Source organism: Cebidichthys violaceus, unplaced genomic scaffold, assembly GCF_023349555.1.
Source record: "Cebidichthys violaceus isolate CVI_PGR_0920_01 unplaced genomic scaffold, fCebVio1.0.p SCAF_20, whole genome shotgun sequence".
Taxonomy (NCBI): Eukaryota; Metazoa; Chordata; class Actinopteri; order Perciformes; family Stichaeidae; genus Cebidichthys; species Cebidichthys violaceus.
In genome coordinates, this window is record NW_027176373.1 from 9,019,484 (window position 1) to 9,041,672 (window position 22,189).

General features: G+C 39.0%; 4 protein-coding genes and 2 long non-coding RNA genes across 6 annotated transcripts in view; 4 read left to right on the plus strand and 2 right to left on the minus strand.

Annotated features, from left to right (window-relative positions):
- Window positions 1-825: 825 nt before the first annotated feature.
- On the plus strand, window positions 826-2,855 carry LOC137876494 (trafficking regulator of GLUT4 1-like). Its single transcript, XM_068716108.1, has 3 exons — window positions 826-1,501; window positions 1,698-1,824; window positions 1,905-2,855. Exons 1-3 carry the CDS (start codon window positions 1,100-1,102, stop codon window positions 1,916-1,918), a joined length of 543 nt encoding a protein of 180 aa, XP_068572209.1. The 5' UTR covers window positions 826-1,099; the 3' UTR covers window positions 1,919-2,855.
- On the minus strand, window positions 2,852-19,996 carry LOC137876493 (Golgi SNAP receptor complex member 1-like). The gene is made up of 9 exons (XM_068716107.1): window positions 19,954-19,996; window positions 18,865-18,982; window positions 18,498-18,573; window positions 18,005-18,112; window positions 17,798-17,889; window positions 15,474-15,548; window positions 3,961-3,990; window positions 3,593-3,675; window positions 2,852-3,353 (listed from the first exon to the last, which is right to left on the minus strand). The coding sequence occupies exons 1-9, from the start codon at window positions 19,994-19,996 to the stop codon at window positions 3,229-3,231; spliced, it is 750 nt and encodes a 249-aa protein (XP_068572208.1). The 3' UTR covers window positions 2,852-3,228.
- LOC137876496 (uncharacterized) lies at window positions 5,709-7,673 on the plus strand. Its single transcript, XR_011103445.1, has 4 exons — window positions 5,709-6,070; window positions 6,154-6,255; window positions 6,375-6,476; window positions 6,620-7,673. It is a non-coding gene; the product is annotated as an uncharacterized lncRNA (long non-coding RNA).
- Window positions 9,340-10,578, plus strand: LOC137876495 (uncharacterized). Its single transcript, XR_011103444.1, has 5 exons — window positions 9,340-9,429; window positions 9,636-9,735; window positions 9,820-9,924; window positions 10,149-10,250; window positions 10,418-10,578. It is a non-coding gene; the product is annotated as an uncharacterized lncRNA (long non-coding RNA).
- Window positions 11,940-13,817, plus strand: LOC137876792 (uncharacterized PPE family protein PPE62-like). The gene is made up of 8 exons (XM_068716594.1): window positions 11,940-12,030; window positions 12,269-12,349; window positions 12,505-12,597; window positions 12,730-12,828; window positions 13,019-13,117; window positions 13,237-13,335; window positions 13,473-13,540; window positions 13,653-13,817. Exons 1-8 carry the CDS (start codon window positions 11,940-11,942, stop codon window positions 13,707-13,709), a joined length of 687 nt encoding a protein of 228 aa, XP_068572695.1. The 3' UTR covers window positions 13,710-13,817.
- Window positions 19,997-21,699: 1,703 nt separating the features above from the next.
- The window catches only part of LOC137876751 (beta-crystallin A1-like), a 1,486-nt gene continuing 996 nt past the window's right edge, over window positions 21,700-22,189 (minus strand). Inside the window, exon 5 of the mRNA XM_068716550.1 lies at window positions 21,700-22,188. Coding sequence (XP_068572651.1) covers window positions 22,041-22,188 — 148 coding nt within the window. The 3' untranslated portion in view covers window positions 21,700-22,040. The remainder of the gene's footprint in view (window position 22,189) is intronic.

Sequence of the window (22,189 nt, forward strand, 5' to 3'; positions counted from 1 at the left end):
GTTACTTGTTGCTTTATGCATTCATATTTTACAAAACATATGAGCCTATTAAGTATGACGTACTGTTGTATTTTAAACCCCACCTTTTGCATTGACCCCACCTTAACAATCAAATGCTACTTACATATGAATGAATCAATAATAAGCATAATCTGATACTGTAACATTTGTATTACTTTCATTATGATAATTTTTACTTAAGTACATTTGGCTAATAAATACTTTTACTTAAGATGGGAATCTGAATACTTCTTTCACCACTGATATTTTCCAAAAAGTAATATGTTTGTTATATCAAATCTTAATCTGCAATAACTAAAGATGACAAATAATATAGTGGTAAGTAAGTAGCATAAACTAGAAATAGGCCTATAAGTACAAGTAGCATAAATGGATTTAGGTAGTTAACCAATTATTTGTGGTCAAAGAAATATTAAAGGGGCGAGAACGTTTAATTGAGGCACCTGAATACCTGGGACAACAATAGCAGAATCAGACTTTACAGGTGGACCTCGGTCGGCGTGCGTGTTTTGAGAGGCTTGCGGTTCATGGGGTTCACCTTACGCCCTCTACATATCTGTCTCTCCGTCACACAACCTGTGCGGTATCCTAGATGCTGATCCAGCTGATGACCCCGCGCGTAAATGGAAAGCTTTTACGCATCGCGCGTGTTCACTTCAAAATATGTTTAATTGTTATTTTTGCATTGTCACACGCCTCGCCTGGTGCATAAGTAGGCCTCCGACACTGGGAATGTGCTGTGGAGATGTAAGGGATGCGGTAATACCTCACTACATAATAGAGAAGGGGGGCGGGGGGGTAAAAGGCAAGGAGTGCGTCCGGACGCTCAACGCCAACTAAACGCGAGAGGAACTCAGACATCAATAACATCTCACTCATCAATAAGAAATTTTGATGGAGTTAGACTACTTAATTAAATAGGTTGCCTTGAAGGTATTGGACTCCCTGAATTTATAATATTTAATCTAATGATCCCCAATGGAGAACCTCTGAAGGACGACACTTCAGCATCTCCATCCACAGGAAAGCGGCTCGGTCAGACAGATAACACGACTGGGAGACTTCTTATCTTTCAGTGATGGCTATCAACACGGATGCTGCCTTTGGGAAAAGCGCGCTCGGCGAGAGGGAAGTTTCCAATCCCAGCGACTTCCAGGACACGGAGAAGCTGCTGAGCGCCGCGACCACCGAGCCCACGGGGCAGAGCAACCTCAAACCGTCCGACTCCTTCTCCCTCAACATCAGAGGGAGCGTCCGGTCCCTGGATGCGGACCAGAACGGACACAGATCACCGTTAAAGTCGGGCTCAATCGGGCAGCTGGCGACCCCACCCAAATCCCTGTCCCGCCTCAGCCTGGCCCCGCTGCCCTCCACACGGCCGCCCGGGTCCGTACCGCCGAGTTACCTCTGGCTCGCCGTGCTGTCCTGTTTCTGCCCCGCCGTGCCGCTCAACATATGTGCTTTGTGGTACGCGAATGTGGTGAGTGTTACATTTATTTAAAGCTTTAATTGTGTTCATAACAACACAATGCAGACTATTAACAATTCGTCTGTGCTTGAGATGCTTGAATATATTCGAAATACAGCTGTAAGCTTTTCAAACACTACAGGTGTTTTGCTTCTGCTGCGTTTATAATGAATTGTTGATCACCTCATTCATTGTACTTTCCCGTTAGTCGAGGTCTGTTCTCCATACAGGAGATATTGAAGGAGCAAGGAAGTATGGGCGTCTGTCTATGCTGCTCAGCTGTCTGGCGATGCTGCTGGGTGTGGCTGTCATCATCTTCATAGTGCTTACAATAGGTATGAAAGAAACACACTCATCAAACACACTCAAAGTGGAAAGATGTGTAACTTAATGTGTCTTTTTTTCTGCTTCAAAGAGATCCAGAAGTGAACTGTGGGATGGGAAGGAGTGCCATTTCACTTCTCAAATTTGCACAGAAGAGAGGTGGATGAATGTCGTTTTGAGGATGAAACAGCAAAAAAGCTGAAGAGACTCTAGTGTACACCGTATTGCTTTTTTTCTGCTATGGACCAAAGAAAAGAAGAAAGGAAAGAAGACGCAAGTTGTTTCTCTTTTTTCCCGGCAACACTCATTTCCAATAACCCCACAAACTCAGGAAGAAAGGAAGGAAAATGAAGGCTGCACATAGTGTCGGATCGTCAGACAGCACATGCTGAGGAGAAAGTGTAACTACTCATAGTCCAAACTAATGGTGCACTGAGGTACACACCTGCCTGACACACAGACAACTGGACGGCACTGTCATTTGCTTATTATAAAAAGATATCATTAGATAAGAGGATTTCCTAAAGACGAAAAAAAAAGATACATCAATAAAATAACAACACATATAGTAAGTACGTGATGTGAAGATATATCAGTAAACCCTCTTGTGGTCAGACAAAAACAAAAGGCATCAGTGCACCTCTAGTCTGTAATGCTGCCACTGCCTGCCCTGTTTCTCTTAAAATTTGCATCTTAAGTACGGACTGACTGTTGAAAGATGTATATACTGATTTCATACACTGTTTACATCAAGTTTAAAACTCCTGTACGTTTATCTGAACAACGCCCTGCTGCAGTCATAGTGTGATATCTTGCTTTGCGTGCTGCCATGATAAACTGATTGGACTCTCCTGAACTGCCTGGATCTCTAAATCTCATTACGTTTACAATATACTGCAAGATATGAATGGGGTTGTTCTCCCTGTATGCACTGTTCTTGGCACTCTGATGTTGATGTTTATACATTTATACTGTATGACTGGTTTACTGTGCCATAGTTCTGCATGTCAGAAATAAACTTGAATGAGCATGACAAACTTGACAGTGAGCTCATCACCTTTATTTTATTAGGCGCCGCCGACACTATATAAAGAAGTGTGACATCAACAGTTAACAAATTTCACAAAGATTTTTATAAAGAGTGAAACATTACAATAGGATATAACCAGCAATATACAACACCAAAGATGGAAATGTTATCATCAATCAGAAAATTAAATAAACTCTCCAGTCAGTTCAAATCCTTTCTATTAAGACTTCTTTTATGTGATATACATTTCTTTTCAAAATAAAATCCTTTCTTAACTCTTTAAACAGTTTTTTTAAGGAGAACAAATTAGAATATTAACATACTTTTTAAAAGTCTTGAGATACATTGAATATACTCTGTTCTTTTTTTGATGAAAGTAAAGGAATCAGTGGAAAGTGTAGAGCAACAGGAGTATGGTGCAGACGCCGATCACCCCGCCAAGAATTAAAGAGTCCCGCCTCTTGCGCAAATTGATTTTCTGGATGAGACTGTTGATGGCGGGGAAACGATCTGAGGGGAGGGGAGGTGTGGTGAAGGAAAATAATTAAGATCCAAGTCGGCCTCCCCTTCCTTGCAGTGAGCAAGAGACAGAAAGCAACAGGGAAAATACATCAGCCGAGCTCTAAACACAACCAGGAAAAGAAATAAATAGAGACTCATTATAGTCTACTGTCATACCAGCTTCAGATACAAAACAACGTAAAGAAGGTGAGGTGAAGAGGAAAGGAGGACAAATGATTAAAGGATACTGGCCAAAGTTGTGACCCTGGTTTGAATGGACTTCAACATCCCACGCTGAAATGTGATGTTCTCTTTGGTAGCTATGGCGATGCTAGAGGAAGAAGAAACCATGAGGGATTAGTTGGGAGGAAAAGAAGCATCACATCAAGTTTAATGTTTCAGCTGATGAGCCAAAAGTAGGCTAGTATGACGGTCTGTTTTAATAGACCTGAATGTGCTGCGTTTGCTTGTGATGTGTGTGTGTGTGTGTGTGTGTGTGTGTGTGTGTGTGTGTGTGTGTGTGTGTGTGTGTGTGTGTGTGTGTCTTTACTCTCACCCTTGAGTGAGGTAGAGTAAAAGGAGAGAGGAGGAGAGTGAACGGGGTAATAAAGCTTACCTTATTGCATTGTCAATAAGACTATCTGAGCTGTCGACATGAAAAATATAAAAAAAAGGAGAGAAAAAGGATAAAATGTCAGAAACCTTAATTTATAGAGCCTTATACAAAACATTACATCAACTAAAATCATTTAAAAAAAGTACCATAATTTAACATTCATCACTTTTAACAAATAACCTTGTAATATAATGTCAAACACACTGTATATATAATATATAAATATACATGTCCTGGTCTAAGAGCCAAGAAAATATACAACAGGAGACAAAGAAAGCCGATGCCATGAAACCACACAGCTCTTTGGGTGTATTATCATTAGAGGAGCACTTCCTGTGAAAGTCAGGATGTGATTGGACGAATCAAACCCTCATCGAAGGAGAAGCCACTTAATCCCCACAGTACAACTGCTCTGACCACAGATGGATAGTATAAATCTCAGGACGGTAACCCGATCCCTGTGTTATTTGTTTTATGTGCATATAAGCAGAACGGATGACACAGAACACGCAGGAGGTTTACATCGGCCGCCATTAGCTGCTGAGATAAGTGACGGAGAGAAACATGAAGTGTTCAGTCCAGAGCTGAGCAGTCCATATCAGGTCAGCAGTGTGCATCCCGGCCGACTCCACTGGAGACCGAAAATCAATACTGCGCTTTATACTTCCTCCTCATCTATTCGCCCGCCTCTCCCACTATCTATCTACTGCTGTCCTCGGCTTTTTCTCTCTATTCTTTACAGGCGAGGCAGCTTCTTGCTTTTGTTTGTGTTCCTTTTTATTATTCTTTATTAAGTTACTACCTTTTTCTAGCTGTAACTAGCTTCCTACTTCACAAAGTGGTCTGATCACCGGTTTGTAAACCTGGTTTGGCCTAATTGGCTTGACGGGGACACTGTCGCAACAGTTCAAAGTTTAAAGATACAAAAGTCAATCAGAAACGCATTTCATGTGCTGCAGATGTCTACCTGTCCGAGTGTGACAGTCGGCTGAAACAAATGTATTTACACCTGTAGTTAACTACAACGCTCTACAAGTAAAACTGTACTAAATGAGCTTTTGTAATGAATAAACAAAACAAAGCCCATATCACAGAAAAATATCTAAACAACAGTGTTTATCCACTGCAAATTCTCTCTTAACCAACATCGACCCTTCACAAAAATAAACACAACTGGCAGACTTCTGTGCAGCTGGCTTTGAAAACAGAACGAGCGGCAGGCTGGACCTGGAGCAGCATGACGGTCCGTGCCACAGAAGGATCCTTTTAAAAGAAACACTTCTGGTTTGTTGCAGCTGAGAGGCCGAACAACAGTTAGTTATGCCAGAGAGCTAATGGTTCACTGTGAAACGCATCAGGACTGTCTGTCGCTACGCTAATAACACATGGCCACACATATAATTGTACTCGTGAATTTCAGATTTTTAAAAATAAAATGGTGCATCTGGGCACTAAGAGAACATGATTACAATAAATTACTATTCCTACCGCAAAGCTAGGGAAAAAAATATAAAATATCCACAACGTTCAAACCACAGAACTGAACTGAATCTCACTTTTCAAATAAATCCCTAGAAATGCATTTTCTGGCGGCGCCATGATGAGGTGGTTCTACTATTGAAAATGTGTTGCTGTAACTCTTTTGAACAAAGTCTCTCCCCATTTTAGATTGTGTGGATATGAGGTCATAATCTGTATCAATAAATTATCTTGTGAAATACAGACCAGAATCAGACGAAGCACAGCGGCGTTCTTTCAAATCTCCACCATCTCAGACTAAATGCATCTCTAACTCAGCCTCACATCCGAGTCGACTGCTCCGTCTCCATTGAGTCTGTTTGTTTACATTGACATGTTAAACATTAAGCTGCTGCTGTGATAATGCAGAACAGTCCAACGTCAAAAACATTACAGCCGGACAGTAACAACAGAGAGTCACAGCTGCAGAGTGCTGCCATGGGATTAAACAGTGCAGTTGTATTCATCTGTATAGGCTCATCTGTCTGCATTTCAGCACGACCAGTGTCTGACAACACTGGCAACAACAGAAACATTTCCATCAGTTGCAACGAAGGGAAGACAGGCGCTGAAAATGAGTACAACGTCAGAGGTAGGTTTAACTCATCTTTATCCGAGTGTCTGAACTGTAACTCTCAGTGGGATCGTCCTCACCTGATGTCTTCTTATCTACAGGACGTACTGGAGAAAATGTCTCTCTGGGTGACATCAGCGACATTCATGTTTCTGGAACAAACCGCGGATGCATCGGAGGGAGGAATGACTACACTGTGACAGGTGGGGGATCTTTCTTACTTTTTGTTCTGTTTTTGATGAATTATTCATGGTCAGAGATCATTACAGGACATATCGATGTGAACTGTTTCTAATCGCTCATATTTCTGGTATTTCATTAGGAGGAATCGCAGCCAAGTCCAATATCGGTAATATCCATAATGTTACTGTTGGTAAGAACTCAGGATCCATTGGTTCAGGGAACCGTATCAACATCAGCTGAGGTAAAAGCGCAGCTTTATTGGTCACACAGACAGTATTGAATGTGTACATGTCGTAATATTTTCTGTTAATGCATCAGATTAGTTTATAATCCATGTTTATTTTTGTATTCTATCTTGCTCTCCCTTCTTTCTCCACCACTCAGATCATGAACCATTCAGCTGAAAACTATGTCTTATGATGGTAATCTTACAACAAAAGAATAACAAATGACAAATTCATGCTTTGAAATCAGATTTGAGATGCATCAGCTTTAACTTTAAAGAAATGCAAATTATAATAAAGTCAATATGACACATGAAACTGTCTTTGCTGTTTAAGAGAAACTGTTTCTCTTAATTTACAGCTGATCGCTGGGAACATGGGAAATTATTAGAAGTCTGATAAATCAAAACATCAGACAACTGAACAAAATTCCCTGTTTCATGAGGATGTAAAGCAACTACAGCACTACTGGCCTCAAATGGTCCAACCCACCATCTAAACGTAGCAATGAGGATCCTGTGATCGACTGTTTCATAGGCTGAAAGACAATCCAACAAAACCAGCTTGAACAAGGATGTCATTCTACACTACATCTGTGAGAACAGCCAGGTTGAAATGTCTTTCCATGAAATTCTGTACAGACATTCATGCTCCCCAGAGGATGAAGTCCACGGACTTTTGTGACCCCCTGACTTTTTCCTGCGGCGCCCAGAGCGGGTTGACACGATGAACTGCCATGAAATGTGTTAATGTTTCCTTTAGAATGAATGTTACTGACTTTGGTGGTCCCCCTGACAATATATTTAGCCCCACCATCATGTCAAGATATTCATTTGTCCAGTACTTTATGTATAGTGATAACTATCAAATGTTAGCATGTGTGAACATGGTAAACATTATAGCTACTAAACATCAGCATTGTCATTATGAGCATGTTTACAGGCTAACATTACTATTTAGCTCAGTGCTAACAAGGCTCACAGTCTTGTTTTTGAAAAAAAGAGTTTCAAAGAAATGTTGTTATCGGTCTAAAATGATTGTAGTGTTGGATGCAAATCATATCGATTTAAGCAGCAGTGACACATTCTCCATTAAGGAGTTCTGCGAGGTGGGCTTGGATTGGGAGCCCGGTTCTAGACCTCTGAATCACGGGCCACATTTTTTATTTCAATAGGCTTAAATTAATAATAAAGTGAGAGGAAATGGGAATTCAATCTGATTATCATGCTAGTGATTTGGTGCATTATGACTATAACCAAACCTATCGACAGAGAACTGATTGATCTTATGATGCTACTGATTGAGCGGAGAAGTTAAAAGTTTCAAAAAGAAGCTTGAGAGGTGGATCATGTAAAAGAAGGAAATAAAAACATATACATGGCCTCAATAAGATCATTAAAATAAGCTGCTCTCGCAAAGTTGGGCCATAGCACTAAAATTCATACTTCCTGTGAATACATTTAAATTAAAAGGAACTTAAACTTTGAGATAGCTAACTCAAAGAACTTAAGGATATAAAGCTGAGGTGTTCTCTCTGTTACATCATGTATCCTTCACAAAATCACATACAAACAACATATTTACTCTCAGGGAGTTTTGACAAGAGCAAACTAGCCTGTAAGAACTCTTCTTGGTAAATGGTAAAGTGGTAAATGGACTTATACTTGTCTATCTCTTTTCTAGTCTTTTGACCACTCAAAGCGCTTTAACACTACATGTAGTAGGAAGGTAACATAATTATTTTACACTGAAGAGAATATAATTCTCATCCTTTTTGTTTTTCTGATTTGTGATTAAATGTCAATGCTGTTTCCAGCCACCACATTGTTGACTCTACAAACTCAAACTGAAAGTGAAGCTTCAGGTCACTAAACCAGAAGTTCAGGTTGAAGTCAGAACTCAAAATCGTGACTTGTGGTAGTTTTGTGGGTTCAGTAAAAAACATAGTAGAAATTGAAAGTAATTCATATTAAACATTCGGCTGACTGTTAAAATAAGCCTACCGCTTTCGATATGTTAAATCCCAAATGGATCAGGGTCTGCTATGAAATATCACTTGAACAATCACGCAGATTTAGAATATAGTCAACAAATCATCTCACAGCACTGGCTGGAAAATTATACTAAATATTGGAAGTGAAGAGAGATGCCACCATTTGTGTTCAAATATGTTATCAATCCATTAAAAGGAGCAATTTGGATCTATCAGTAGAAATGGAATATAATAATCATGACTAAGTTTACATTATTGTATAACCACCTGATAATGATAGTGTGCTAAAGCTAGACTTACATTTTATATAACCTTTGAATTACTTGTTAATTATATTTAACTTCTTCAAATCAATGGCCCCCCTTCCAACCCACATGTGAACAATCCTGAGGTAATTAATAAGCCAACTAATCAGTCATACTGCACTATTACCTCCATTTGCACTATCACCTCAATTCTATTGACACTGTTGTTGTATAGGTTTATGTCCATAAATATACTTTTGATATATATATATATTTATATTTTACATAGTCGTTAAATGTTTATGCTTACATCTGTTCTACTTTTTTGTTGTCCTTGTTTTTATATCTTTTATTTTTGTCCTGTTTATTTGTAAATTCTGTGTATGTACGTGGAGAGCAACGAGAAAAACTGAGTCAAAATCCTTGTATGCATACATGGCCAATAAAGCTGATTCTGAGGTATAATAATAAAAAAAAGTTTTTGAAAGTTTTTTTAAATTGAACATCAGCACTGCAAGATAAGATCTCACACATCCCCTTTAGACTCTGTGGGAACTAAAGAGTTTTGCAGAGCAAACAAAAAACACCTGTTAACCACATTACCACAAGTTCCTTGTTTTAAACTCGCAAGCACATAAACGCGTACGTGCAGGACACTAATAAAAGCAGAGTGTTCTCTCCTTCATTCAACAAGCTCACCTCAAAGGACAGGACAGACATCTGAACCCAGTGGTAAGATAAAGACGTGCGTCTGTTTCTCTGTCAACTGCTGTCTTTTAAACACAGCAAATTTACGATCATGTATTATATTTTGCATTGTTTATTGAGGACATGACAGACTTTTACACTTTGAGCTAAAGTTAAAAACATTTTGAATGAACCCATTTTTATGACAATCGTTGTTTTCCTTTCCTCTATGTCAACCTCCGACCGTCTAGATTTCAGCAGGAACAATGGCGAAAATTGCAAACACCGAGGGCATTGCCATTGTTGAAAACGATGGGATGGTTGGTGCTGAAAATGAAGTTGGCATTAAGGGTAAATCCTATTGTGACTACACAATTCTGTCAGGTTGTCTTGACAGTTTAATGAAATCTCTTTCTCTCATGACTACTCTCACAGGAGGTATCAGAAAAAATGCTGCTCTGGGCAACACCACTGACATCGATGCAGGACTGAATACGCAGACAGGATGCATTGGAGCAGAGAACAGTTATGACATAAAAGGCAAGTCAGGGACTACAGAAGAAAAACTCTGGCGCATTTACAGGAATGTTTTATTAATGTGCACTGTCCCTACCAAATAAACCAATGAAATAAACAAGTTATTCCTTGTATTGCAAGAATGGTAACAGTTTTTCAGATTCATTACTCAGATATCAGCATCTTTTAGGTAAATACCTGAGTTTCTGGTGTTTTTATTCCTTCTGCCATTCCTCATATTTCAACAGGAGGACTGCCAGTCGATGCAAACATTGGCAACACCGCTAAAGTTACAGTTGGTATTAACTCAGGAGCCATTGGTTCAAAGAATAAAGTCAACATCAACTGAGGTAAAAAGTCTGAAATTTACAGTATCAGATGTGTGGATATGACATGTTTATGCTAGTTATAAAGTAGAAATATAGCAATAATATAAATGTTTTCCTGTGAACGCATCATTGTAAAACTACATAATCTGAATTTTCTCCTCAATCTTTTTTGTCTTTCTCCCTTTTAGGAAATCGCCCATCAACAGATAAAAGGACAACTCTTCTAAAATGTTATTCTCTGACATTTAATTGAAATGTATTTTTTAAAAAGCATTAAGACATGTTGGATCTAATCAGCAAAATGACATTCATCAGAATGTAAAATAAATAAAAGTGAACATAAAGTCCATCTGCTGTGTGATGTTTTTAACATTTTAAGACTGGATTTTCAGTGACTTGAAAAAGTTCTTCTAAATCATCCTTTGTCCGAACTTTGTCATTAATATGTTTTCAGCGTTGCTTTGTTTTTTACATTTTGTTTTTTAAATCATGAAACCAGCAGTTGGGTTTTCCAAACCTGTATAATGTAACTCATAATCTCTCCTCAATTTCAGTTGCTTCAAAGGGGGAAAAATACTAATACTGCAGATTAGTTTATCTAGAGAAAATAACAAATAAAATTAAATCATGAATCCATCCAAGATATTTGTTAAGTCACATCTCTCAGCTCTAAGCCGTCTATACCGGTCTGCCAGTTTTGCAGAAGAGATGAGAAAGTCACCAGACATTACTGAGCAACAGTCCCTTTGTGTGAGTCAATGTCAAATAATAAATAGACTGCATGTGAGTTGGTTCAATTCTGGATCTATGAGGTGCTCACCATTTACAAAGATACAGTAAAGACAATAATAGAATGAAGAAAATGATGATGGGGAGGTGCACTCAAGTCTGGAACTTGGCTATGAAAAAAAGAGATTAATGTAAACATAGAAAATGTATTCAAACTTTGAACTGTGCTGTTAAATTACTTATAAGGACAAAATTGTAGATAGTAGCTCAGTTAGACTAAGAGGCCAGCTTCTTGTTTTATACAGGACCTATATATATCATACAGATAACTGACTGCAATATATTTCATTATTTGGCTGTTAAATTAAAATGTTAACATCAACTAGGGTTGGGTGATATGGCTTAAATCAATGATATCATTAACAATATAGTGCAGGTATCAGTATGTATCGCTGCATATATATAATATATATAAATATCAATTTGGACAACACAGTTTTGTTACATATTAACACAATACAAATGAAACGAAATGACTCCACTGAAGGTCAACAACAATACTGAATTATAGCAGAACCCAAAAGTCCACTATTCCTAGAAACTTAGTTTCTCCACATGTACATCTCAAATGTAATTTAACATCTCCTGTCACTGTTTTTTTTTTCCTGTGTCCAGGAAATTGAAGGCAAGTCTGTGTAAGTGTGAATTTGAAATCGCAGGTAGTGCTGATGCAGCAGTGCTAGAACCCCCCCCCCCCCCCCCCCCCCCCACCCCCCCCCCCACCCTTTAGAATGTGGGGAAATTTGACATCTGCAGAACAAAAAAAACACTTGCTAAATATAAAGTTCTCATCACCAAAAGTCATTGACACAGAGTCTTCTCTCCTCATAACAACAAGCTCAGAACAAACCAGAGGTAAGACAGTAATTGCATGTGGAGTGCAATTTTTTTTTTCAGTGCGTCAAGGTTTCAGCAGGAACAATGGCACACAGCAGCATCGGTAACAGCCAGGACATCGTCGTTGGGACCAACAAAGGGAAGATTGGTGCTGCTAATGTCATCAATATTAGTGGTGAGTTCTTGATGAAATCTGTCACGTGAGGTTTTAAAGTTGGGGTAAGTATCCGCTTTAAGCTCTATTTGTCAAATAGTTGCAGAAAGTGAAAGCATGGTGTTAACTTTTCCATGTCTGTCACTTCAGCCTCTTTAAAACACAACTCTATGCTAGAAGATGAGTATGATTATTTAAATACATATATATATATATATATATATATTTTTTTTACTTCTTATTCTTTGATATTAAAAAGGAGGAATAGGATGTAACAAAGGAGGAAGAACTGGAGGCAACTCTGGAGCCACTGCTTCAGGAAACACCGGCAACGAGAGGGGTGAGTTCTGTGTCATATATTGCTGGAAAGTTATTGGCAGTGGGCAGTTAACTATTTCTGATTCATAACTCATGTTCAGAGACTAGAATCTGTGGAGTAAGATTAACATTTGCGTGATGTGATTGTATCCATTTACTATTTTCTGTGTTAAGCAGAAGGAACAGCAGTCAATATTGGCAACACAACTAACATGACAGCTGGAGACAATGCAGGAGACATCGGTGCAAACAACACCTGCAATGTTAGTGGTGAGTCCACGTCTTATATTGATGTGAAGTTTATAAAAACGGGCACTTTCATGCTTTATTATTTATGAAGAATCAGTACACTAACTCTGTGAGTAAGATTAACAGTTTATGTGATTCATTGTATTTCAACAGGAGGAAAAGGAGTTAAAGTAGATATTGGCAACATAAGTAACATGGATGCTGGATCCAACACAGGAGACATTGGTGCAGGGAACAACTGCAATGTAATGGGTGAGTTGTCTGTCTCACATTGCTGAGAAATTAATGGGCGGAGTCATGATTTCTCTTTTGTTGTAAAAATGAAAGTGGCAGAGTTTATGGAGGCATGAACGAAGACCCAGGAAGGCCTGATCGGACAATATTTCTGTTGAAACTCTATCAGAATATTCTGTTCTGTTTATTATTCATTGTATTTCAACAGGAGGAGAAGGAGTTCAAATAGGCATAGGCAACATAGGCAACATGACAGCTGGATCCAACACAGGAGACATCGGGGCAGGGAACAACTGCAACGTGAACGGTGAGTCCTGGGAAGGAGCTTATGACACTTTCATGATATCTGACCGATGTACGAGACTAGAATCTGTACGCTACAGTTTAAAATACAACCGATTATGTGACTTCTTTGTTAATTGACAGGAGGAAAAGGAGTTAAAATAGGTATTGGCAACATGAGTAACATGACAGCTGGATACAATGCAGGAGACATCGGTGTAGGGAACAACTGCAACGTGAACGGTGAGTCCTGGGGAGGAGCTTGTGACACTTTCATGATATCTGACCGATGCATGAAACTAGAATCCGTACACTACAGATTAAAGATTAACCGTTTATGTGATTTCATTCCATTTTCTTTCCCCTTTGTAAACCGACAGGAGGAAAAGGAGTTGAAATTAATATTGGCAATGCAACCAACACAGGAACGTTGTTAACATCAACCAATGTAAGGAGAAGCTTTAGTTGTCACAAAGATACAGTTTGGATGTTAAAGTACATGTTTGAGGGTGTGCTTGTAAAAGCACTATTTTTTTAAACTGTGTTTCTCGATTTCTCAGGAAATCCAAGTCCAAGAGACCAAGGACCACCAACAAACAAAACAAAGGTCCAAATGAAAACCAAATCATGATGTAGAAAAATAACTTTCTGCAGCATTCTTTATACATGTCTCATGTCTCTGTTGTGTGCCTTCAATTGTCTCACAATAAACCATCTTTATTGAACTACTTTGGTCAGTTTAATCTCTTACAAACAACTTTATAGTATCTACTAATTCGTTTTTTTAAGTACAATAATTGGGACTACGGTAAACACGTAGGTACTGTATACATTTAGTTAGTAGATATGATGCATCTATGCAGAAGAAATCAGTTTCATGGATTCCATTACAGTACATAACAGGCCAAACCTCTGTGACAGTCAACTATGCTGTTGACTGTGACGGTTTTACTGTAATTGATTTAACTGCTGCACTTCTTTTAATTTATATGAAGGTGTAAATAAAGGTGTTCAGTATCTCAGTGGATAAAGACAATACATCCATGGTATCGATCATAAACCAAAGCATTAGATGAATAATCATTGTATCAGCAAATTCATGAGGATTAGTCCTCTAGTGACTGTCTGTACAAAATCTTATTTTAATCTATTCAATAATCCACAAAATTCAGTCTGGACCATCAGGCAAACTGACTGACCAACAGATCACTATATTGGCTAAGACATAAACATATGGGAGAAATGTTAGACAGCACTCCCCACCACCATCATCACAACACCAAATATGGAAATAGATTTTGACAGAATGGTGTCCATCCCTTCAGAGCCCAATACTCCTAAAAACTAGCGATAGGGCTGAATCAGAATTGGCTAAATCCGATCCTTTCTTCACTGTTCTCTACTGTGTTTTGTCCATCTCAGCCTACTCATGTTGCAGAGCATCCTTTAGGGAAGTCAGGCTCTACAGTTCTCACATACTAGTGAAAGTTAGAGTGTGTGAATGTGAAAAATTGTATGGCCCCAGAGTGACTCTGAATTCTGACACTGACATTTGCGAAATGCACTGATTTTCTAAACTCCGACCATAACTAACATGGTTTGATGCTATCAAAGCTAATTAATGTTGATTCTGAAAGTGTCACAATTGTGTTGTGTTGAACATGCAAAGACAATGAAGCGTCTTATCAACTTGATGACAGAACAAAAACAAACTTTTGTCAAGTGCTCTCTGCAGAAGAAGCTTGACTTCTTAACGTGTTTCTGAATAGCTTGTGTAAAATAAGGAATATCCAATTTGGTAGGTTGTACAGCTGCTATTTCAGCGTGTCAGATTCATATTTAATCAACATTCAGGTCAATAAAAGTCAGACTCTGTATTGGCAAGTAAAGGACTCAGATCTGGGCTCAAAAAAAGTTGATCGAGACGTCTCTTTTAAAACATTTGGTTCTCTTCTTTTTTCCTCTTTTCGTTTTGATGACTAAATTGCTAAACGGTTCCACAACACATTGGGAACATTGCTGTTTGAAACCGTTTTCCTCACCACATCTCCTGTTTGACTTCTGCTCTTTCATTTTCTTCCTCTATTTGAGTGCAGTCATGAGAAACTGCTTGAGAAGCATATTATAAAGCCACAAGGTAAGGTGATTAACACCACGTCAAGTAAACGATTAACATGCATGTAACGTGCATGTACACATGGCCACACACTAACACTAGAGCACATATAGTAACACCACACCGCCCACTCAGTCACTTCCTGAACTACTCTCACATGCTAGTTTTGGAACTAAATGTTCAATAAGGGGGGTTTTGGCTGTAGCCCTCGGCCTTCTGTACAAGTGTTTCTAAGTGATATGGTGTTTTTTAAGAAATCTCTTACTTTCTGAGATGTTCATGTTCCTTTAGGATGAGCTCAGTCCTTCTGTTATTCACTCCTGCGCTGCTCTTGTAGGACCTGAGTAAGAAAAACAGAAGAGAGAGGAACATTGAATGATGGGGAATTGGATGTACAACACGCAACAAAGACCCCGACTAGATTTGAACTGGGCACGCGTCTTTTGCACTAGACCACCAGACGCCTGAATAAAGAAATATGTGTATAACATGAATAAGAGTCTACAGCCATGCTAGCGGGTCTGCGAGGCCGTATTCAGGCATGCAGACGTGAAGCAGGTATATTTACCATGTTCACCATCTTAGATTAGCATGCTAACATGTGCTAATTAGCACTTACCACAAAGTACGGCTGAGGCTGATGGGAATGTTATTTGTTTTGCATGTATTTGGTCAACAAAGTATGAGACAAACTGACATTTTGGCTGAACAATGGTGCTAGATGAAAAAGTTAAGAGATCACCGAAGCTATAACAATTCATCCCAAGGGAAATGTGAATGTGTCAAGTAACAATTCTGGCCAAATGTGTTTGTTTGGGCAACTTCTGGCTGCGTTTGGTGGTGCTTTATAAAACCCTAAAGCAACACATTACCCTTTAAGCAGCTTTGCAATTGGGGAAAAGGAGAAATCGGCACCAAAAACAATTTTCTCACCGGTCTTTAGTCTGAAAGGGTAATTCACTCCGTCCTATTAACTGATGCCTGGATGCTGATTATGTACTTCCTGTGTTAAGGCTTTTAAGTGATTAGCTCTGCTTAACCCACAACTCTGTGCTCCATCTCTTATTTACACCATTCCCTCCCTATTTGGGCTGATCATCAATTCATCATCCATTATCTCTCCCCCCTCCCCTTCACTGTTCCTCCATATCTCTCACCTCTATGAGAATAATTAAAATGGACTGTAATCAGTCAACATCAGATCAGGACTCTCTCTCTCTCTCTCTCTCTCTCTCTCTCTCTCTCTCTCTCTCTCTCTCTCTCTCTCCTCCCCTGATGAAGCATTTCTCTGTATCAGTCAGGCCAGACGTAACCACTCTCCTTCAGTTTGGGCTGAATGAAAGCCTTGCGGTTTGATTTACTGTAGAAGGCACTTAGGAAAGATATCCCCAGAGAAAGAGAGAGATACATACACAGATAGAGAGATACGGACAGATAGAGAGAGAAAGAGAAAGAGAGAAAGAGAGATCAGCTTATAAGAGGAGGTGCCTCTTATAAGCCAATGAAACATGATAGAGGGAATGGAAATTATTAAAGGGTGGGGGAATTCAGCAACAAACTGGACATTTCTGCCTCCTCCTGGTTAAGGATAACATAGCAAACATCCACAGAGGAGGAGGGGAAGGCAAGGAAGAGAAAGAAGGAAAGAAGGAAAAGAAGGGTAGGAAAGATGAAAATGTAAAACATAGTAGCAAAAAAAACAGGATTGGAAGGACCTGAGGATGGAAAGATTGACTGTGCCAACATAAAGCAGAGTTAAGAAAGTCCTCCATGTAGTGATTTAGTATTGTACTTCCATAAAGTTGGGAAACTTATGACAGTCAGATGGTCAAGAAACTGTCAAAATGAATGCAATGACTACCCCACTAAAAGATAAAAATAATATATTTTCATCAACTTTTTTTTGTCTGGATCATATTTGGTGGAGCTTTTCCAAGGCTTCAATACAATTCATAATTGTAAGCGACATATGCATTTAGAGCTAAAATTAGCAATCGGTTGACATAAAATTAAACTACAAATGTTTTGATTATCAATTAATAGTTTGATTAATTTAATTTAAGCAAAAACACAAAAATATTCACTGGCTTCAACTTCTCAATATATCTTGAATATTTACAGGTTTTCTTAAGTCTTCTACTATAGCACATTTAAATATCTTTTGATTTTGGACTGCTGGTTGGATAAAACAAGCTATTTGCTTACACTTTTACACTGGGAACTTACGACTATATTTCACTATTTCCTGAGATTTTATAGTGTAAATGAATAAAATAAATTGCTAGTTACAGACCTAATTGCATTTACCTTGACAATTGTGCAGCAGTAGAAACATTTGACCAGATCTAAATATCACTGCATCCTTATCACTCACTTTGAGAATAAGAGTGGATTTAAACGTTTACATTATTGAGAGGCCTAGCCAATCTTTCATCAACAGTTCCTATCTATAACACACAGATGTCCTACACAAGACTTGCAAACTGCAATGTTGTGGCTAAATGGAGAACACCATGATTATATTGTATTTACTAACATTATACAATATATTCTATTGTCAAGAGATGTATTATGTGCTTAGATGCTTACTCAATGTCTCTGTGAACAGAGCCTAGTAGATCCTCTCGCTCTCGCAGGCTGAAGAAGTTGCTTTTGGTTTTGTGGAACTCAAGAGTATAGTCCTATGGGAAAATCAAAAGACAAAATGTTTCACAAAAGTTTATTTTTTAGAAATATAGAAATAACATAAAACAACTCACAGGTGGAGCCGAAACACGCTTAAGTACTTGTATGTACCTGTAAGATGTCTCTGTGTCTCTGTAAGGTGTGCATCAACGCTGCGTTGTGTGATGAAGCCCCCGGAGTGTGCGTGTATTCTGCCATCTTGTCATTGACTGCAGTAAGCTGCAAAAAAACAAGGTGAAATGCAAAGTAGCCATGAAAACAATGGATTTTGGGGCCTTAAGAGATCTTAAAACCACTTAGTTGAATCAGACTACAGTAAAATAAATTTCAAAGTAAATGTAAATATATTACAATAAGCATAAACCACAATTCTAATCTAGTATTCTAGTTTGTACAACCTGTAAAACAAACTGTAGTTCTTGTAGCATATAAAAACACAGGAGCTTTGGTTGGCTGCACACAGAACATCTGTTATAAATCAAATTCAGCATCACATCAATTCCATCCCCTGGGCTTGAGGCCCCAACAGCTGTTTGTGAAGAGGACCCTAACACCCCTTCAACTATGACTGTTAGTGACCACATGTGTGTGATATTTGACTTACACCAGCCAATAGCTGCTCCAGCTCAGTAGTCATGGCCACGAGCATGTTGTCGTGAGATGAGCCGACAGAATCAGACCTGATTTAAGAATGAAAGGGAAAGGATGCTAAAGTTTAAGCTAATTTTCTTTTGTCATAAAAAAAAACAGTTGTACCGTGTACAGACTGGAACAGCACAATTAAAGAGGAAAATGATAACAAATGATATTGCTAATTGTTAAAAACAGTACATATCATTACTTAAAGATTGTGCAGTTAATCAGTTATTCTGTCAAAATGTAAAAACAATGCTTTGTTAAATACAAAACCATGTGATTGGTAGTCAAAAATGAGGTTCTAGAGTTGTTTAAATGAAGAGTGGCCGGCTAACCTGTCTCTTGTCTGCTGGTCCCGGCTGCTGCTGCTGCTGTAGCTGGTGCAGAGCTTACTGAAGGAGACCAGCTTGAGGTCCAGCTCATTTTCCAGCTGTCTGGCCTGTTTACGCAAATCTGAAGTGGAGAGACAGAGAAACACTCAAGATGAACATTTCAACATCTCAACAAGAAAAAAAAGAAAAGAATAAGGCATGAAGGCAATGAGAAGGAGACAAGATAGAAGGCATCCTACAACCACCATAAACAAAATCACTCCACACAGCAGGCTGGCTTGACATTGGCACTGTTGGTATTTGGTTTGCAGGGCCATAAGGTGTATGAACAAGGAATTGCATGTTTTTTTAGATGGCAAACAATACATGAGCTTGAGTATTTGACCCAGAAATGAAATTACACCATTGGGGCACAATGCTGTAGTCAAAGAGACACTCTCACCTTTCAGTAAAAGTGTTGAACTTATTAAAACTATTTTAGAAACTATAAAACAAAGGATTGAATCTTCACTAATTTACCTTGCAGGAGGATTAAAGATCCAGCTCGTGTGACAGTCCCCCAAAATAGAACATGAAAGCAGTGGTGAACAGTGATTTTTTTAATGAGTTTATAGATTTAATAATCAAAAATGAATGACAACAGATGCAAAGATCTCTGCTGGATTAAAGATTGAGTAGTAAAAACAATGACTTGAAAGTTCACAATCTGTTTTTTACTGTTAACACTCCTAGATTTCTGTTTGTATACAACTTGTTCATGCAAACAGGTAGCAGAGAGTCAAACTGTCAACTAAAGTTAAACAAACTTAACAGTTTAACTCAGCTAACAGGAGTAGCTACACTTAAGATAGCAGTATGATTGTTGATCATTGACAACGGCTAAAAAGTTAACTTTTTAAGTTCGACGTCCAACATGCTAACATGTTAGCTTGTAATCAGCTACATATATCTTTATATCGGCGGTGATATAAAGACGGTTACCGTAACGTCTCACAGAACATATTCAACGCTTTTAATCTGAATCGGTGACGAACAATACAAGATGGACATACGGACAGTTGTTTGAAATTAGATGCTGGAACAATAATTTACCTTCCCAATAGTTGCTGCTGGTCGCCATGTTTGTTATTGACATGTCATCATCTGCCGTGAAGAAGAAACAACTGTCGCAAATTCTCATTTGAGCCACAGCGTCCTCTGGACTTGTAAAGAGAACGGCGTCCTCTGGTGGTTTCTGGCCGCAAGTGTATTACTTATGGCCACTTATTGTATGCCCACTCATTATTGTCCCGAGGGTTAGAATGTGAAACACGATAGCAGAGGCCTAATGGGCTCATTGCTTAATGATTGAAATACACTTAGCGCTGGACAAACGGTTGGGAATTGTTTTCCCAAAGGTAGCTCCATGATGGTGACTGTTCTTTTACTTGAGCAGCACAAATACCTAAATAAAACACCCCATTACACATTTCACAGTTGTGAGAGAACAGAAGTATTATCAGTATAAGCTCATGAGACTGGCCTGCTCAGGTGTTATGTACAGAACAAAGAGGCTTTTTTTTACCCTGGATCTTATCCATCAGAAGTTGGGATGTGAGGCAGTCTGAGACTTGTATACATTTCCCAAATTATATACAAACGCTGCTCACAACAGGACTCATTTCAATCTATCTTAGTTTTTGTGTAGCCTATTCGTCAATCTTAGTTACATTACATTACGGTCATTTAGCAGACGCTTTTATCCCGTAGCAGTATCTACACACCGTAGACGCAGCTACGGGAGCAATTTTTTGGGGGGGTTAAGTGTCTTGCTCAAGGACACATTGAAATGAGACTAGTAGAGCAGGAGCCGGGGATTGAACCGCCGGCCCTCTGTTTGAAAGGCGGCCCTGCTCTCCACTTAGCCACGGTTTGTTCCCCTTAAATAGTTTTAGGGGGATGTTTCTGACTTTTAAACTGAACCATTTATTAATTTTAAACTTTTAGTTTAGGTGCTTTACTATGCAGTACACACACAGTGCAGGCCAAACCTACCCAAATGCAGTTTGTGTGGGGATTTAGACCCTTAATGTCAGGTTTTCCCCTTTCTCCTTCAATAACTTTAAGATGGATAAAATCATCCCATCCCATCCATTATCTTTAACCGGTTGATCTGTTCAGGGTTGGCGCTGATTCCAGCTGACATTGGGCGAAGGCAGGGTACACCCAGGACAGGTCGCCAAACTATCACAGGGCTGGATATTATCATCTAATTGCAAATTGTTTGACATCTTATACATTTTATATAAATATATTCCAACTCTTCACTACTATGATTTTTTGCCAAGTTTTTTAATTTATTTTTTTATGGCTGCAGCATTGAATCACATGGGAATATTGCAGATATCTTTTCAATATCGTTTCAATTTATTTCCCCAAAATTCAGCCTGCCATATTACCATATACCATATTGCCATACATTGAGACCTTAATTAAAATTAAGTTCTGTGTATTTGGACAACCCCATGACAGTTCAGTGGGGTTCAACGAGATTAAATCTCACTCATACCTTGATTTTTAGTCCATGCAATTCACCTTCTAAGTTGATGTTTCATGGGTTGATTTGTCTTTGAGCTTTGCTGCTCAGCAGTGGTGTCAAAGTGTCAGTATAGAAAGACAAGACACAGATGTGATTGAGGTACATGTCACTCGTATTGTAAGTCTCATCTGTTTCTTTGCTCGTTCTCTTTATTCATCATCACAGGCAGTATCACAGTATGACAGTATCACAGCAAGACTGGTGATCGAGTTGATGTGGAAGACAATGACGATGATGATGGTGCCATCAATGGTGGAGATGAAAAAGAGCAAATACGTTGAGGTGTTTTCACCGTTCTGCAGCCAACCCCAGCAGATGAGGCCTCTCTTTCACACTGATTCAGCTTTTTCTCTCATTTCTGTCATTCCTTTTTTCTGTCTTTCTTACATCATTCCGTTCTTTTGGGATGTTTCTTTAAAAAATGCAAAAGTGCTGTGAACAACTGACACCAGTAAGCACCTGAAGTCCAGCCTGGGATCCTGCTTTGATTTGCCGGACCCGGAGGTGGAGGTTTGGGGGGAGAGGAGGAAGAGAAGGAGGAAATGAGGTGCAGGAGTAGGGAGAGGAGGAGATAAGAAAGTGTGATGGAAGCGTTCCCCTCTCAGTGCTGGATCCTCCTGATGGACTGAATCTGGGGAGTCTGGGAGTGGGAGCCAAACTCACGGTAACACTTGTACTCTCCTCCGCGACAGTCACACTCCATGATGTACTGGTAGCCACGGTAGCCAGGGTACTGGTAGCACACAAAGC